The sequence below is a fragment of the Antechinus flavipes genome, chromosome 1, assembly GCF_016432865.1.
Source record: "Antechinus flavipes isolate AdamAnt ecotype Samford, QLD, Australia chromosome 1, AdamAnt_v2, whole genome shotgun sequence".
Taxonomy (NCBI): Eukaryota; Metazoa; Chordata; class Mammalia; order Dasyuromorphia; family Dasyuridae; genus Antechinus; species Antechinus flavipes.
This window is the reverse complement of record NC_067398.1, coordinates 215962652-215978867: the sequence shown is the minus strand read 5'-3', so window position 1 is coordinate 215978867 and position 16216 is coordinate 215962652. Positions and strand designations below refer to the sequence as shown.

The 16216-nt window shown below is 37.5% G+C and overlaps 1 protein-coding gene across 1 annotated transcript in view; it reads right to left on the bottom strand.

Moving 5' to 3' along the window:
* Positions 1-2727: 2727 nt before the first annotated feature.
* Positions 2728-16216, bottom strand: part of ITGAX (integrin subunit alpha X) — a 36033-nt gene continuing 22544 nt past the window's right edge. Inside the window, 13 exon segments of the mRNA XM_051996403.1 lie at positions 2728-3080; positions 3191-3301; positions 3679-3780; positions 4863-4976; positions 5185-5268; positions 5408-5515; positions 5982-6060; positions 10479-10562; positions 10948-11027; positions 11124-11246; positions 15291-15432; positions 15696-15769; positions 15876-16007. Of these exon segments, the coding sequence (XP_051852363.1) occupies positions 2982-3080; positions 3191-3301; positions 3679-3780; positions 4863-4976; positions 5185-5268; positions 5408-5515; positions 5982-6060; positions 10479-10562; positions 10948-11027; positions 11124-11246; positions 15291-15432; positions 15696-15769; positions 15876-16007 (1332 nt within the window). The 3' untranslated portion in view covers positions 2728-2981.

Sequence of the window (16216 nt, the reverse complement as noted above, 5' to 3'; positions counted from 1 at the left end):
TCCAAGGGAATATGAATTAAGGAAAAGCATGTTTACTACTCTCTTGACCTGTATTATGATCTGTGAGTGACCACATACAGTCTTTTCTGCCCTGAAACTGTGACCAGGGTTCTCATTCTCCTGCAGCTGCAATCTCTGAAATGCCAGTGCTCTTCCTTATCCTGGGACTGCAACCTATAACTGTGATCCAGATCTGAGTATAGGGAATACAACAGAGTCCTGTAGCTAGCGTCAGCATAAGAGACTATTACTCAGTCATCCAATCCCTTACAATCTGTGAGCTGAAAACTTCAGAAGTAGCCTTTACTGCTGCCAATTCAGTCATCCCTCCTTTCTCCCTTCCTGCCCAAGTACTGTTGCTGGTTTTCTGGGACCTAACTTATGCAGGCTGCAACAGCCAGTGGTGGACTGCATTCCACTCCCACCCTGGTACAATAAATGGAAATTTTTTTCATTTCATCTTTTTGTGGGTCCTACAATTCCACAATTTGTTTTGAGGCATTATGTAAAGTTGTTTAGAGGGGAATTTGGGAGAGCTTGAGTGAGTCCCTGCTTGTTCTCTGTCATGTTGGTCCTGACCAATAATTGTTACCAATAATATCATTTTACAGGTGAAATCAGTGACTAGGAACAGCAAATTTTCTCTCTGCTCTCTTCAGGTAAAAGTTTGCTAATCAACTCCCCTGGTGGGTTTTTCCCCCTATTCTGCTTAGGATTTTGATTCCAGCCAATTTCTTTGCAGGACAACTGAAAATGGTTAAATATCTCTATTTTAACATGAGTATCCTAGAACCCAAAATGCCTAACTAGGGGGCAGCTAGTTGGTACAGTGAGTAGAGCACCAGCCCTGAAGTCAGGAGGACCTGAGTTCAAATCTGATCTCACTTAACACTTCCTACCTGTGTAAACCCTGGGCAAGTCACTTAACCCTAATTGCCTCAGCAAAAAAAAAAAAAAAAATGCCTTAGTAGAATTTCAAGAACTATCATAGGCAGGAATGAGGGGATATCTTGTGGGAACCGATTTGCAAAATTGCTTCTGATTGAGTAATCACCTCTTTTCTTTATTCATACAGGTGAACAGGGGTACAAACCATCTTGCCTCTGATTCTTCAGTTTCCTCAGCTATAAAAGTAATGTTTGAGGATCAAATTATAATCATCATACGATTGTGATAATTCTTATTATTCAATCAAAAAACTCACATTTATTAAAGATATACCATGCCATGAAATGCTAAGTTCTAGGGCAGGGATTCTTAACATTTTGGAGGGAATGGATTTTCTTAGCAGTTCTTATCTTTATGAATTTCTTCTTGGGTTTTTTTCATTAATAGCTTTTTTATTTTCAAAATACATGCAAAAATAGTTTTCAACAGAATAATGTTTTTAAAAATAAAATAAAATAAAATAAAATACATAGGATTATAAAGGAATCCAAGTATATTGAAATAGTTATCACAATATCAAGGAAAAGAAATTTGTGTAATTTAGGTTAAAAAACCATGCTTATTGATACAAAGACCAAAGTAGTCCTCGGGGAACTTTTATTCTCATGGGGACACAGAGTAGTTCAATCAAGAATTATGAGTTTCCTTGAGCTCCATGGTTGTGGATGGATAGGGGCCCAAGAAACAATAAAGTCATTCCTCCCACATGGGGATGAAATGTTTCACTGGAGTTTTAAGTTTAAAAAGTCTAGAACAGGCTCATTCACAAAGGGCAGGGAAAAATTTTAAAGCAGACTGGCATAGTAGATCTGAAATCAAACCCCAGAAGAGCTGGGTTCAAATCCAACCTCATATTCCTATAGTTATGAAAGGACAAATCATTTAACTTTTCTCTGCCTCAAGTTTCTTCTTCATATGTAAAATGAGAGAATTGGATACAGTAGCCTCCAATATTTTTTCCAGTTCTGAATCTATGATCCTATCATCTGATGATCTTTAAGAATCGGACCTGTCTAATGATCTCTACCCAGCTTGAAAAGGAAAGTGGTGGAAGGATCATTAGGAAAAAGAGAACAAGTAAAGGATTGATTTCTTCTTACTCTCTTTTCCTTAGGCTACTGACCTGTTCTGTTAGCATTAAATGAAAGGCTATTCTCAGTGCTCTACTTCCCTGGAGAGGGTGGGGTGAGAGAGGAGTCTATGTATGGGAAATCATCATTGAAGCTGACAACTCAACACAGTGCCTTCACTTTTATTCCTTCCTCTCTCAATATGAGTAGATGGTGTGAAAAACAACTGTTACTTGTACTCACCTCAAAGCTTATAAGAATGACCCTTCTAATCTCAGAATAGACAGCCCCTGGGGGGGGGCGGGGTGCTAGCTTGTGTTCCCCAACCTTTGCTGGGAACTACATTCCCTGTCTCTATTTCTCAGACACGTGCTGATTATTGTTATTGTTTTTTTTTTTTTTTTTTTGTTGTTGTTGTTTTAAATTTCCAGTGGAAAATAGAGTCTGGACTAGTGATAATTTGGTATCCATGAGACGAACACCTTTGTCCTTGTATGAGACAGCATTTCTGGCATCCAATGCTGGAAAAACTTATGCCTGGTGTTTCTCCTATTTCCTATGCCTGACAATTCTCAATCCTGAAAAAGTCAACCCACATTCAGGCACAGTGTCTCTAATTTATAAGGGAGAAGACTCCATGTTCACACAACAGTCATGGTTCCCAAAGCCTACCAGTCCCCCGAATGAAATTGCAAGACTAAAGAATAGGTGGATTGACTCACAGGTAAGAGATTTTATTCAAATATGCCAAAATTATAATGTTTCCCAGAAAGTATGACAGGTTTTGTGCGCTCTGTGGTTGTTGTCATAAAGGATTCTGTTTCATTCCTAATCCAATGTAGTAGAGTTTGTAGAAACAGTCTCAAAAAGGGGTCTTATTTCAAGCCCACCTTTGTGCAAGGAAAGGGAAGATTGAAATTCTACCCTTATGAGAACAGGTCCTAGGAGAATGGGATGGCTGCATCAGGAGTCAGGGACCTGAGACTCTTCATTTTTCATATCAAACCCTTCTTCACCTGTACCTTCCATCATGTTCTTATACTGACGTTTGAAGAAACCAAGCTGGGGAAGGAGCAGAGAAGGAAGCAAAATCATGATGGACAAGTCAAGAGGGAAGAAAGGGAAGTAGAAACATGTGGGGAGGATGGTGGGCTAGGGAGGAGCAGTCTCACCTTATACAATCCAGTCGTAATGAGTGCCAGTAGCAAGAGTCCTCCCACACTGCTGCCCAAGATGAGGGGGATGGGATTATGGATCTCATACTGTTCCACCACTGTCTCTATCTGGTTTGGAGGAGTCCCAATCGATCAATCAATCATTCAACATTTATTAAGTGCCCATTATGTGACTATGTTAGAGAATCCTTTCCATTAAAAAAAACTGGATTTTGCTGACAAACTTTATTATCATCTGAACTAATAATAGTAGTTAAAATGCTAGATTTGAACTCAGGTGCTTCAGACTCTAGATCCAGTGCACCACCTGAGCTGCTAACCATTTTTCTTTTCTATACAAAAGCACTTGGAGACCTATGAAGAAATCCACTTTTTTATTGTATGCTCCCAACTTTAAGCAAAACAACAACAAACAACCCTAAACACAAACTTATGTTATACCAAGAAAGAGATTTGCTAGCCTTGTTGGTATTATAGTCAATTACCTGGGTTTTCAAAAAGGCCTCTTGTCCTGGAAGCTGAGAATACTCCAATTCACTAAAAATGATTTCAGCTGAATTCATGAACGACAGCTTCTTCTGCATAGTCTACCAAAGAAAGGAAGGAAGGCTGAAGTAGCTGGTTCTGGGAAAGTCATAGAGCAGGGACAATGTCTGTTTTGGGGTGGAGAATAGCAATATCTGAGAATAAAGACCAGGTGGCTGATTTGGATATAGGACCCTTTGGGAGAAAGCTGAGGAGCAGGAAAAGAACATTGGCGCTAGGTAAGGTAAGAATACTTAATCTCTTTTTTATGTGTATCATCAACTCCTTTGTCAATCTGATAAAACTATGGATCTCTTCTCAGAATAATATTTTTAAATACATAAAATAAGATCACAAAGAAAATCAATTATATTGAAATATAGTTATCAAAATATTTAAAAATCTAGTGAAATACAAGATTTTGCAAGGGTTAATGTTGAAAAACTATCCATGCATATGTTTTGAAAATTAGAAAGCTTTAATTAAAAAAAGAAAAAAAAGCATTTCATATATATATGTATATACATATATGTAAATACATATGCATATATACATATGTTTGTATAGATATGGGCTTGAATTGTCGAATTGTTATGTGACTCCACTCCTTTTGCCTCAACCACATTCCCGTCAGATAGGCTTATCTATCATTTATACTAGGAAATTTCTACTTTTTATGGTAGGAAAAGTAAGGAATGAGTAAAGATGTTTAATTGACCAAAAATAATTCTCTGACATAGGGACAGAGGATGGGATACAAACTAAGTTTTAAAGAAATTATAGATTCAATTCATAGAAATATGTATTAATGTCTGATGGAGAGTTAGTGGGTCTATGACATCCATTCACGCCATTCTTGTTATAGACCTGGCACAATGCTGATTACAATGAAATAAAATGTCATCCAAATGAAAAAAAAAAACTAGTAAAGTACAAGTTTATGGATCCAAGGTTAAGAATCCTTGATGTAGAGTAGTCAGAGGCACTGAGTTCAAATATCTCCTCTAATGCTTACTCCCTAGGTGACGTCTCAAGGTCACAGTAATCTCATCTATAAACTGAGGGCACTGGCCTTAAATGTCCTTTATGATTTCTCCCAGTTCTAAAGTCAAGCTCCTCCACCCTCACTCCTATCCCCACATACCTGGCTGACCCAGCCAAAGCTGAAATTGCCTTTAATGATGAAGTCGAGCTCCTCTTGGATGTTGATGGTGGGAATATCACAGCCAATTTTCAAGCAGACAGCGCTGGAGCAATTCTGGGGAGGGGGGAAAAACTAGGGTCTGAAGGAGCTGGATTTAGGGTTTTAGTGCTCAAAATAACATTGACCTCTGTTTTGTTTGAGGTAAGAGAGTAGAGTTAGATGTGAGTCAGAGGTATCTCTGAGGTAAAATAACTACCCAACATAAGACTGAACTTCTGTGTTCTCTTAACAAATTGGAGCTAATTTTAAAGGCCATTCTCACCAGCACTGCGCTCTTCTGCACATGGGTCAGGAAGTCAGAGTGAAGGGGTTGTTTTCTTTCTGTGGAACACTGAATTGATGAATCCTAGGGAGAGAAAAATCAAAGAGACAAGATCCTTAATATGAAATAGGAAGTGGAGGTTTTGTTGGAGAAACAGGGAAGCTAAGGCCCCATTCAAAGAAAGGCTGTGGAAGGGTAACTCCTACATCTGATCCAACAGTACCTGGGGGTGAATGATGTCTGTCAGATTCCACACAGACACCTGGTTCAATTCCGTGGGGACCCAGAAGTCTATGTGAATAGGTAAAGTTCTCTGTCCCAGGTTATTTACCTGCAGAGAAGATAGGAAACAATGTTTTGAATACTGCCTTCTCCTTGGTTCTCCCCCAACTTAAACTAGATCCTATTTACATTCCCACCTCCATACATTTTGTACCTGAGTACATTCACTGAAATAGAGCCTGGGACAATTTCCCAGTGGAGAGGGCAGTGTGGATTGTAGTGATATATAAGACAGTCCTACCACTGAAATATTTAGTATGAAAGATGGTAGGAAGCCCACATTCCAGAGAATCCTCATCACAGAAGGTTGGGACATAAGGGTGAGGGACGCTATCCTGGGAGTGGGAGTTGGAGTAGTGTTTCTCTGTGCCTCTGGGGAACTGAGGCAGGAAAGAATCCCCATCCCATTTCTGTAGCCATGGGACAAAGACCATTTTTTTTCCATTCTAGTTTTGTCTCTGCTAGTCCTAAACCTTCCCAGATTCCCTCAGGGATTTTGGCCCCTCCTCTCTTACTCGGTATTTGTGCTCTGTCATGTTAATTTGATGCTTTTCTGCAACTGAGAAGTTGAGATACTTGGTGGAGTCTTCAATGCTGGCAGAAAAAGAAAAGATGTTGATGTAATAATGAACACCATGGAGAGTCCTTGAATAAGAGTTTGAGATTAGTTAAGCAGTGTATACACAGAATTTCTAGATTTAACAGGTACCTTAGAGATCAGCTAGACTAATCTCCATAGTAGAGATTGCACAAAGTCCAATAGAACTTGTCCAAAGTCACACAGTTGTGATAGTGGAGCTAAGGGCGCTTATTGTGAATTGGGATGAAGGGACAAGTAGAGCCCTTGGGAAGAGTGGCTGTTTGGGAAAGTGAATACTATTGTGGCTTTGCAGTTTTGAATGATTTAAATGCTTTAATCACTTGCAAACCAGGGAAACCACTGCTTGAAAAAATGGACAAAACTATGCAAAGTAGGTACAAAAATATCAGCTCTACTAGGCATAGGGCAGCTAGATGGTGCAGTGGATAGAACACTGAGATGAGTCAGGAAGAGCCGAGTTCAACTCCTGCCTCAGATTCTTACTATTTGGGTGATCCTGGACAAGTCACTTAATTTTTATTTACCTCAGTTCCTTATCTGTAAAATGGGAACATACTGGATAAAGAAATGGCAAACCACCCCAGTATCTCTGCCAAGAAAACTCTATGGACCATGTCCATAGGCTCATGTAGAGTCAGACATGAATGACCAACAGGACAACAATATATTAGGTTTAGCAGAAACTTGTACTCTAATCCAGATGGTCACAAACTTGCTATGTGGTCTTGGCCAAGTTCATTTCCTCTCTTGTTTCCTACTCTGTAAAAAGGAGTCGACCATACTTTCTTTAATGTAACTTCCAGTTCATAAGTTCTAGGGTCCTCTGAATCCCAGACAAATGTTCATAAACACACACAAGTACATGCATGCATGCATGCATGCATAAATACATGGGCATGCAACCATATATGTGCATGCATTACACAAATGCAAAACACACATGGATGCTGCAATACTGCACAACATACATGTTGCATACATGTACACAACACAATATATTCCTGCACACACATGCAGGAATCCCTGAATTATAATCCCCACTTTATAGTTTAGGAAATTGAAGCCCACAGATTAAATGACTTGCTAAGGTTCATAAACTAGTAAATGTCTGTAAATAAGTAAGATTGGATTTGGACAGAGGTTTTCCTGATTCCAGATCATGCATTTTTACTTCATATGCATTGTCTCATTTAAAACTCCCAAGAAGCCTGGGAGATGGATGTTATCCTCAGAAAGATTAAGGGACATGCTTAGAGTTTCTCAGCTGTTAAGTGTCAAGAGCTGGAATTTGAATTTATGTTTTCTTGACTTTTAAGCCCAACAATCTGCCTCTTGTGTCATAAAAGGCTTCTTAGCTAGGGAAAAATCCAAGTTTAGAACAATATATGATACTCCCTCTTCTGATTTAAAAATCTTTTTCTTTGGAAAATTCCAAATATCTTGACCTTCATGGCCTGGGTTTGGGCATTGCCCCATTGTACTGATGCTGGAAAGGACATTGATGATGATGTGTGTGTGTCTCTGGAGAGAGAGGAGAAAGAAGGGAAGCACGACTTCTCTTCTGCTTAGTAAGAGACACAATAACAGATTAACTTTGAAACTATTTCTGGCATCAGTCTCTCTTCTAGGAACATTAGATGTGGAATCAGATGCCTTGGGTTCTAATTCTGACTTCACTGCTTACTACCCATGTGACCTTGCAAATCACTTAACAGATGTGGACCTCAGTTTTCTCATCTGTAAAAGAGCAAGTTGGAATAGATGATTTCATTTTTTACACTTAATTTTTCTTTCATTTTTCTCAATTACATGTAAATATAATTTTAAAACATTTTAAACATGCTTTAAAAATTTTAGTCTGTATTAAAAAAAAAAGTTTGATATTCTTTCTCCCTTCCTTGAAAAAGCAAGTGATTTGATATAAATTATAATATGTTCAGTCATGCAAAAACATTTCATATTAGCTATATTGCAAAAGAAAATGGAAATAAAAAAAAATCTCCCCAAGATTAATAACTAAATTTTTTTTAGAAAAAAAGTATGCTGCATTTTCTTCCCTGGAGGTGGATAGCATTTTTTATCATAATTCTTTCAGGAAACTAGATGATTTCTAAGGTCTCTTTTAGGTCCTAAATAAGTGATCACTCTACCATGCTGTTCCTCAATCCACGTAACTAATCACCCTTCCTGGAGACGCTCACACCTCTGCTCCCCAGGGCTTAATTCTAGCACACCATTGGCCACATCCTCCTGTGTGTTCCCCTCTCACCTCAAACAAATAAGCCTTTAGAAAAGGTCAGCCCTTCTTAACTGTTAGATTTCCCCTTCAGAGATCCCTCATGAACACAGATGGCTTGCCTAAAGTACATGATATGATAGTTAACTCAATATTGACTTCAAGATCTGCACAAGACTGTATGCTCATCGACAGTGTTCTGTGGTTAAAACTGAAGTTAAAATAGAATGGCTTGTTACAGTGGATGTCACTTGCAACAATGTGTATAGAAGGAGATAGATATGAATCTGAAAATTTTGATGTATAAGGAAATCATTCCAAGGAGATGCCTATAAACAAATATATACTTTAGGGAAGAAGGTATGGATGTAGCAGTAATTTCATCATCAATATTTCCCAAATTATTTACAGAAAGTAGCTGTGTGCCAAGGCTTATCATGGTTAAATTCTACAAATTTTTATTAAATGTTGATTATATATCTGAAATGGCTTAGGTGATGGAGAGCTGGCCATGTACGCAGGAAGATATAACAATAACATCCTAGACAAATCAACTCAATTCCTCAGTGCCTCTGAAATTTTTATTAGATTATCACTTTCAGAGTGGGTGCTGGTCTGCACTAATACAGGAACTTTCTTATACTGAAGAAGTAACAAGTTCAGTCTAAAAAAATATATATCCTAACCAAAAGAGCCAAAAGACTTTATACACACACACACACATATATATAGTATTCAATATAGTATATACATATACTCTTCACAGTGGTGAGGGATCCAGAGACAAACATGAAATAGTCCCTGTCCTCAAGGACACAATGCAAATATTCAAGAAATATTTATTGACTTTATTTTGATTTGTTATTGTCATTCCTTTACTCTACAACTTTTCATGGCTCCCTACTGCCTACCATCTCTTAAACTCTTCTGACTTTCAAGGTTACCTATTTCAAGCTTTGGACCTGGAGTCAGGAAGACCCAAGTTCAAATATAGCTCCTGATACTTAATGGCTGTGTTTCCCTGGGCAAAGCACTTAATCTCCATCTCAGTTTCCTCATCTGTAATATAGGAGTGATAAAAGCACCTACCTTCCATGGTTGTTGTAAGATTAAGATAATATTTTTAATGCACCTGATACTATTATAGATGTTAGCTATTATTATTTGCCAGCTTCACTCTTTAACTTTTACTACTCTTAAAATTCCTCATTCAGAGCCCATCAATTCTAACCCAACTGGTCTTTTCATTGCCCCCTGAAAAGACCATCTGTCTTTCTCTTTCATGTGTCCATCATTCAAGTCCCTTTTAAAATCACATTTTTTCTGCAAAAACACTCTGAGGTCACACAAGATATAGACTGATTTGTTCCTTCTCAGAACACTTACAGAATGGGAACTAAGGAACTGACACTTGATTATCTTCTGTCTTTTTCTGTTTCTTAGTTTTAAGTTTTATTTCCACCACAAGTTTCTAAATGATGAAAGTAGGGGTAGGGATTACATCTTTTCTTTCTGTTATTAATCTGTGTAGAAATGAGCTAAACCAATTTTGGAGTCATTGTGGAAAGAGTCCTGAATTTGGAACCACCAGAGCTATGTTTGGGCCCTGACTTATATTATTTATTTGTGTGACTTTGAACTGATCACTCTTTTTCTGAAACTCAATGTCCAAATGGGAATAGTGACACATGCTACTTCCCTCATATGGCTGTTGTGAGAATGCAATGAGATGATGTGTTTTGCATAAATTTAGGTCTAAATAAATATCATCTTTATAGGAAAGTGCTTCACATAAAAGGAAATCTATAAATGTTATTTCTGGCACTCAGTTATGCTGTCACGATTAGCATGATATCCTAATTGCTTTAAGCTATGTATGACTCTGACTTCATTTTGGGGTTTTCTTGGCAAAGATTTACCATTTCCTTCCCAGTTCATTTTGTAGATGAGAAACTGAAGCATTGTCCAGGGTCACACAACTAGTAAATTTCTGAGATCAAATTTGAATGAGGAAGATGATATTTCTTGACTCCAGATCCAGAACACTATCTACAATGCCCCATATTCTAATATGAAGGACAATAATAAAATCACATTAATACAAAAGTGCAGCTTTTAGAGGAGTTATGAGGGAGGCCATTAGGGATGACTGAGTCTTAGAGAATAGAGTGGTACCTGTTGATCACTGTGTAGATGGCATATTTTACTGGTAGTTTCAGTTGGAAGATGTTTTTATCAGTCATTGGTATGTTGTTCTCACTGGAAAAAAAGAGGAAGGTATTCACTTAGGAAGGAACCTCAGGGAAAGCTTTCATGCTAATCTCATGTCAAGAAGTATTTCTCAAGTACCTAAAATGTGTCAGACACTATGCTGAGTTATGGGGATATAAAGAAAGGCAAAAACAATTCTTGACCTCAGGGAATTGATAATCTAATGGGAGAATAGATATAAAAATAGTTATGCACAAATAAATATATACAATGTCATTTGGAAACAAATTCACAGGGAAGGTTCTAGAATCCAAGGGTGCCGAGAAAGGCTTCTTATTATATTAAGTACTATATGTCTCTGCACAAGGAATATAGCAGGGCTTACTAAATGTTTCCTGAATGAATGAGCTAGTTTTATGGACTTTGGTCTTACCTACTCACAGTGGCTTTGATGATCACCTGGGCTCCAAAGTTGGCTGTAGGAGACACATCAAATGTCACTATGAAAGTTACCTAATGGAAGAAAATGAAACAGAAAGTAGAAAGTCAAAGGATGAATGAAATAGGGAAGAATAATCAGAGGAAAAGCTGGCAGGTGAAGTTGCTGACCATAGCTCTCATTCGGAAGATCGGGTGGTTGATGCTACAGCTACTGCTTCTTAAATTCTCCATCTCCGACACGGCTGCTGTTTCACAAACTAGACGTGGGGAATGCAGCTGACGCATTGAATTCTAGAGGAAAGGGAAGAATTAAAAAAAAAAACAAACCCTAACATCAATTGAGAACAATGCAAAGATATAAAGAGGATCTATGAGAAGTTAAAGAAACATACAATCTTAAAAGATGCTATTTAGACTTGTGTATTTGTAAGACCAGTCTTCTCTCATTAATATAAATGAATTGTTATTGCTTGCCAGAAAATGTGTACATGTGTGTAGCATGTGTGTATATTGACAAATTGAGACCTTTTCTTCATTAAGATTAGAACTCTTGTGAAGTCTCTATCCCTTTCTCCCATCCCTATCTAGATAAACAATCATATATAGAATTTGAAGGTAAAGTTCTCATTATGAAAACAGGAATTCTTAACCTGAGGTATATGGATTCTCAAAAAGAACATGGTACTAAGGGATAGGTTTCAGGGAATCCATGAACTTACAAAAGGAAAAAATTACATTTTGATTTTTACTAATTGAGATTTAGTGGTTTTTCCAATTATTGCAAAACATTATTCTTGAGAAAGGGTTAAGATAATCACTAGATTGTCAAAAGGGTCTATCATACAAAAAAATGAGAGCAGTGACTTTGGAGTAAGCTCCAAGGCCATTCCTCTTGATCTTGGTCTACTGAGTTAGAGAAAACAAAATTTTAAAAAGTTTACTTTGGATGCTTTGACAGTCATTCCTTTCCTTGAGCAATTTTATTATTTTGCCTTAAATCCCTAAACTTTTGAGAAAATTTCTCTGTTTCCCAAATTATGACAATGTTCATTGATTTTATCTGAAAATATATGCTTCATTCTGTTTTGTCAGCTCTCTATCAAAAGATAGGAAGAATGATTCCTTATCGGTCTTTTGGGGTCATGAGTTACCATTGTGTTGATTATGGTTCTTAAGTTTCTCATAGTTGTTTTCCTGTGGAGAATTGTTATTTTGTACCTTTTTTCCTAGGTCTGATAACTTCACAATGCCTCAGGTTTTTTTTTTTTTATTATTATAGCTTTTTATTTACAAGTAATATGCATGGGTAATTTTACAGCATTGACAATTGCCAAACCTTTTGTTCCAATTTTTCCTCTCCTTCCCCTCACCCCCTCTCCCAGATGACAGATTGACCAATACATGCTAAATATGTTACAGTATAAATTTAATACAATATAAGTATACATGTCCAAACAGTTATTTTGCTGTACAAAAAGAATCGGACTTTGAAATAGTATACTATTAGCCTGTGAAGGAAATCAAAAATGCAGGTAGACAAAAATACAGGGATTGGGAATTCTAGTTAGTGATTCATAGTCATCTCTCAGAGTTCTTTCCCTGGGTATATATGGTTCAATTCATTACTGCTCTGTTGGAACTGATTTGGTTCATTTCATTGCTGAAGAGGGCTAAATCCATCAGAATTGATCATCATATAGTATTGTTATTGAAGTATATAATGATCTCCTGGCCCTGCTCGTTTCACTCAGCATCAGTTCGTGTAAATCTCTCCAGGCCTTTCCGAAATTATCCGGCTGGTCATTTCTTACAGAACAATAATATTCCAAAATATTCATATACCACAATTTATTCAGCCATCCTCCAATTGATGGGCATCCACTCAGTTTCCAGAATGCCTCAGTTTTTATAAGTCCTCCCATGTTTCTTTTGCTCTATCTCAGTGAACTACTATTTCATTGCATTCATGATTCAGAATAGGTGTAAATTAGTTGTTTCTGTTTTGGCTAGAAACTTCAAGGGTCTTTCTTTTCAGATTGATTCTTTTATAAAGGCAAAATAGGCTAATTTTTTTGCCTCAATTCTTATTGAATGGGCATTGTCTCAGATAAACTGAGACCTGGGAAAGGCCTTGCTTAAAAAGGTCAATGTATTCCTTGCAACAGGGGCTATTGTCAAATCATTTTGGCTTATATCATGCCATTGGACTTCGATGATTCTGGAGGAGAGACTGAGGTTAATGACTGCACTGAAATCCAATTCATTTGCAAGTCAAGACATCAACTTGATAATGTCACAGGTCCTCTTCATTTAGGAAGGACAAACAACATCTTTTGTAGTGATGAGAGACAGGAAGGATGATTCCTCCAGTTCAGCACTCAGCATTCATTTCAGCCAATCACTATTCTAAAATCTCTTTAAAAATACCCCACAAACAAACCTCAGCATCTCTACTGAGTGTCAGAAATGAGGCTCTTTTTATACAAAAAATCTTCTTTAGGGTGAAGGAGGGCATTGAGTCACAACTCTCTCTCTTCAGCTATCTTTGAAGCTGTTATAGCTGTTTCTCTCACCCCCAATAATCTGAGACAGTAATCTGAGCTATCCATAGAGTCATTTCTGGTGTTGCAACCTTGCTGCAATGCCTAGTGATTACCATCTACTCTTCTCAAAAAGACAAAAAGATAAAAAAAACAGAAGTAAACTTAGGTTAAGATTTACACTAAGTCACACTGTAAGAAATTAGATCAACAAAAGGATACCATCATAAGGGGAATGACTTAAAACAAGTTGTATGTATGTAAGTATATAATATGATTGTAATGGAATATTATTGTTCAATAGGAAATGACAAATAGTATGATTTCAGAAAAATCAAAGACTTACATGAATTGAGATTTAGTGACGTGAACGAAACCAGGAGAACATTGTACAAAGTAATAGCAATATTGTTTGATGAGGACCTGTGAATGACTTGGCTATTCTCAGCAATATAATGATCCAAGACAATCCCAAAAGACTAATGATGAAGCATACTATCTGCCTCCAGAGAAAGAACTAGTGTTGACTGAATACAGATTAAAATATACTATTTTTATTTTATTTCTTTCATTTTTTCTTTTATTTGAGTTTTCTTGTACAAAATGACTAAATGGAAATATTTTACATAATTTCCAAAAAAAGTAATCAGAGTTTCTAATTGGGAAAAAGAAATAAAGTTAGATACTCTTTTACTTTCTCCACTGACCAAGCTGAGACGACAAGCCTCATCAGTCTCAGCCAAATTGTAAAGACCCTATTCAAAACATAACCTAAGAAGCATCTCAACTTGTCTTTATCTATCCTAAAACTTCTACTGACTACCAAGAATTCTCTTTGAGACCCCTTTTAGATTCAATGTCAATTTTATGGATGTGTTCCATTTCCTTCTCTCCAGAGTGTGGTAGGTTATCACAAATGACTCACTTAGGGGCCAATTTTCACCAAAAGTAGGCAGTAATGTGAAAAGGGAGATCTGATTCAGTGTCTTCTTCAGTTATTATTTACAAATCCCCCAAAAGCAGTGTTTGAGGAAACAGCATGGTGTAGTATATGAGGCACTAGATTTGGAGTTAGGAAGATCCAGGTTCAATCTCTACCCCAGACATTTATTAATTATGTGATTCTGGGCAAGTCTCTTAACCCTTTTGGACCCCAGTTTTGTATCAATAAAATCAAGGAATTAGACTTGATGGAAGTGGATTTCTTTGACAAAGAGACCTAACTGAGTTTCAATTGATAAATGATGGACAGAAGCAGCTATACCCAAAGAAAGAACACTGGGAAACGAATGTGAACTATTTGCATTTTTGTTTTTCTTCCTGGATTATTTTTACCTTCTGAATCCAATTCTCCCTGTGCAAGAAGAGAACTGTTCAGTTCTGCAAACATATATTGTATCTAGGATATACTGCAACATATCTAACATATATAGGACTGCTTGCCATGTAGGGGAGAGGGTGGAGGGAGGGAGGGGAAAAATCGGAACAGAAGCAAGTGCAAGGGATAATGTTGTAAAAAAAATTACCCTGGCATGGATTCTGTCAATATAAAGTTATTATAAAATAAAAAAAATGGAGTTAGACTTGATAGATTCAAAGTTCCCTTCTGGCTCAATATAATTCTAGGAACCCTGAATTTCTTTTTGAGAGAAGGGGGAGAAAACACAATAAAATGATATTTGATCACTCCCAAATCACTAACCTGCAATCAGATATTTTCAACATGAATGTGTCAAGCAAGGTCTTCCCCATTCTGCATTTGTGCAGCTGAAAACATACTAAGGAGGTGGTTTACCTGGGTCACTGACACTCGACGATAGGACAATCCTGGGGGATATGTGAAAGTGACCATGGTTCTGTAAGAATCTTCACCCTGGTTCCTCACTGTCACTTCAATATCCAGCTCGAGATGGTATCCTACCAACAAGGTCTGCAGCCTGAAAGAGGAAGGGAAAGAAGATGGAAAATTTTCATTTGAACTGTGACTGGGTTTGGTCATAGAAGTGTGGGAGGCTACTGGGATATATAACTGAGTCACATGGGTTCTAGCAAAGAGCCAGGTTGTCAGAGAAAACTAAAGATTAAAGTACAGTGTTATAAGTGTCCTGGATTCTGTGAAAGAGATTAGGGATAGGGGAAAGAGAGAGAGAGAGAGAGAGAGAGAGAGAGAGAGAGAGAGGATTAAAGTAAAATATCTCACCCGGAGACACTCAAAGTGACACTGAGATCATCTTTACAGATATGATCATCACCACAATTCTTTTCAAAAGGGAGCTGTGAAAAAAAAGAAAATAGGATTTTATTTTGGAGCTTCTTTCTTTCTACTTCCTGAAATCCCACCATCCTCTCAATCTCAAAGTATACAAAAACTGGGACCCACAGCTGCCGTGAAGATTTTCTGAGAGTCCTTAGCAAGCACAGGTCGGAGGTTCCCAGAAGAAGGGATGGGCTGTCCCACCAGACTGAAGTTGAGGCGCAGAATGATGGGAGTCACAGAATCCTCCACACATTCCTGTGGGAATCAATTATGAATGAATTGAACAAAAAGCTTTTACTGGACTCCTATGTGCAAGGGACTGTGCTTGGTACTGAGAATGCAAAGATAAAGAGAACCAGATAGTTTGGCCCCTAGTTTTCCCTCCAGTTTATCTACATCATCTTCTCAGAATACAAATTTACCATCAGCTCATTCTCTTCTTGCTCAAACCCTTTATTGCTTTT